The sequence below is a fragment of the Nannochloropsis gaditana genome (assembly GCF_000240725.1).
Source record: "Nannochloropsis gaditana CCMP526 unplaced genomic scaffold scaffold1467, whole genome shotgun sequence".
Lineage (NCBI taxonomy): Eukaryota > Eustigmatophyceae > Eustigmatales > Monodopsidaceae > Microchloropsis > Microchloropsis gaditana.
The window spans coordinates 1-1,782 of NW_005802486.1; the positions used below are offsets into that span (position 1 = coordinate 1).

Below are 1,782 nucleotides of genomic sequence, written 5' to 3' on the forward strand. Positions count from 1 at the left end.
AAATGTGGTGCGGAGTTTGGTAACTGAGAAAGAGGCTCGCATTCGGGAGGGTATGCGAATGATGGCCTTGACGGACTCGGCACTGTATGCGAGCTGGGTGTTCCATTTTGCTACGACCTTTACCATCATCGCGGCCCTGATCGTGCTGGTGGGGGGCAAACTTTTTCAGCATTCGGACAAGGGATTGGTGTTTGCGTTCTTTCTGCTTTTCTTCTTTGCAACGATGGCGTTCGCGTTTTGGATGTCGACATTTTTCAGCAAGAGCAAGACGGCGGCGAGCTTGGGCATCATGCCTTACTTCGCTGGTTATTTTCTGACGATGGCCTTGAAGCCTGCCTCGGGCCGCAGCGTGAAGCTACTGGCGTCCTTGCACCCTGCAGCGGCGTTTGCACTGGGTATTAGTGCTTTCACTGAGTATGAGGACGCACAGCAAGGCGTGACGCTGTTCACATTTGCAACCTCCGCGAACGGGAACTTTGCTTTCTCGGATGCGTTAGGCATGCTACTGGTGGACGTCTTTGTGTACGCTTTTCTGTTTTGGTATTTTGAGAAGGTTTGGCCGAACGAGTTTGGAACGCGTTTGCCACCGTATTTTTTGTGTATGCCATCATACTGGAACTCTTGCCTTGGTATTGGTAGAGGCGAGGTAAGGCCCTTACACGAGGGAATAAGCAACTCTTCCGGAGAGCTAAAGCAAGAATCGGGGCCCGACGTGGAGCGTGTGCCCGACACCTTGGCGCAGCAAATCAAAGAAGGGAAGTGCATCTGTATACGGGACATGTGCAAGACGTTCTCGACCAACACGGGGCCCAAGCATGCGGTGGACCACCTGAACCTGACCATGTACTCCGGGCAGATCACGGCTTTGTTGGGTCACAATGGCGCAGGCAAGTCAACAACGATTGGTATTTTGACGGGGCTGACGGCTCCGACATCAGGCGTGGCGATCATCAACGGCATGGACGTGTCGCAAGACATGCAAAGCATCCGGCACAGCTTAGGAGTGTGTCCGCAGCACGACGTGTTGTTTGCGGACCTGACGGTGGAGGAGCATCTGACGCTTTTTGCGAATTTCAAGGGCATGCCACGATCGGATGTTCAAGCTGCAGTGACTAGCATGATTGCGGAGGTCGGCTTGACAGAGAAGCGCAAGGTAGCGAGCAAGAACTTATCGGGAGGCATGAAGCGAAAGTTGAGTCTCGGCATAGCTTTTATAGGAGGCAGCAAAGTGGTGATCTTGGACGAGCCCACGTCAGGCATCGATGCGTATTCTCGGCGCTTTGTCTGGAATGTAATTCGCAAGTATAAGGAAGGCCGCACAATCATTTTGACGACGCATTTCTTGGAAGAGGCTGACCTGCTTGGCGATCGTATCGCGATCATGGCGAAAGGCAAGTTGCGTGCATGTGGTTCTTCTCTCTTTCTGAAGAACAACTTCGGAGTGGGCTACAATCTGACTATCGAGAAGAAAGCTGCGGCAGATGCGACGCGCATTCAACGGTACGTGCAAAACAAGGTGCAAGACGCGAAGGTGTTGAGCTGTGTAGGTGCAGAGATCTCTTTTCAGTTGCCTCGAAACAGTGCGGAAGACTTCAAGGCGCTGTTTGAAGGCTTGGACAATCATCAGGAGGCTTTAGGTTTGGAGCACTATGGTGTCTCAGTAACGACGCTGGAGGAGGTGTTCATCCGTGTGACGCGAGGGGATGAGATCGACGTGGAAGCCAAGGCTGCAATCTCCGTGCGCCGCAACAGTTTGGAAGAACGTCGGAGAAGCTTGGAAGA

General features: G+C 52.9%; 1 protein-coding gene across 1 annotated transcript; it reads left to right on the forward strand.

Moving 5' to 3' along the window:
• On the forward strand, positions 1-1,782 carry ABCA3 (ATP-binding cassette, subfamily A (ABC1), member 3; the record flags this gene model as incomplete). The annotated part of the gene is made up of 1 exon (XM_005852309.2): positions 1-1,782. A coding segment is annotated over exon 1 (1,730 nt), but the record flags the coding sequence as incomplete, so codon positions are not given.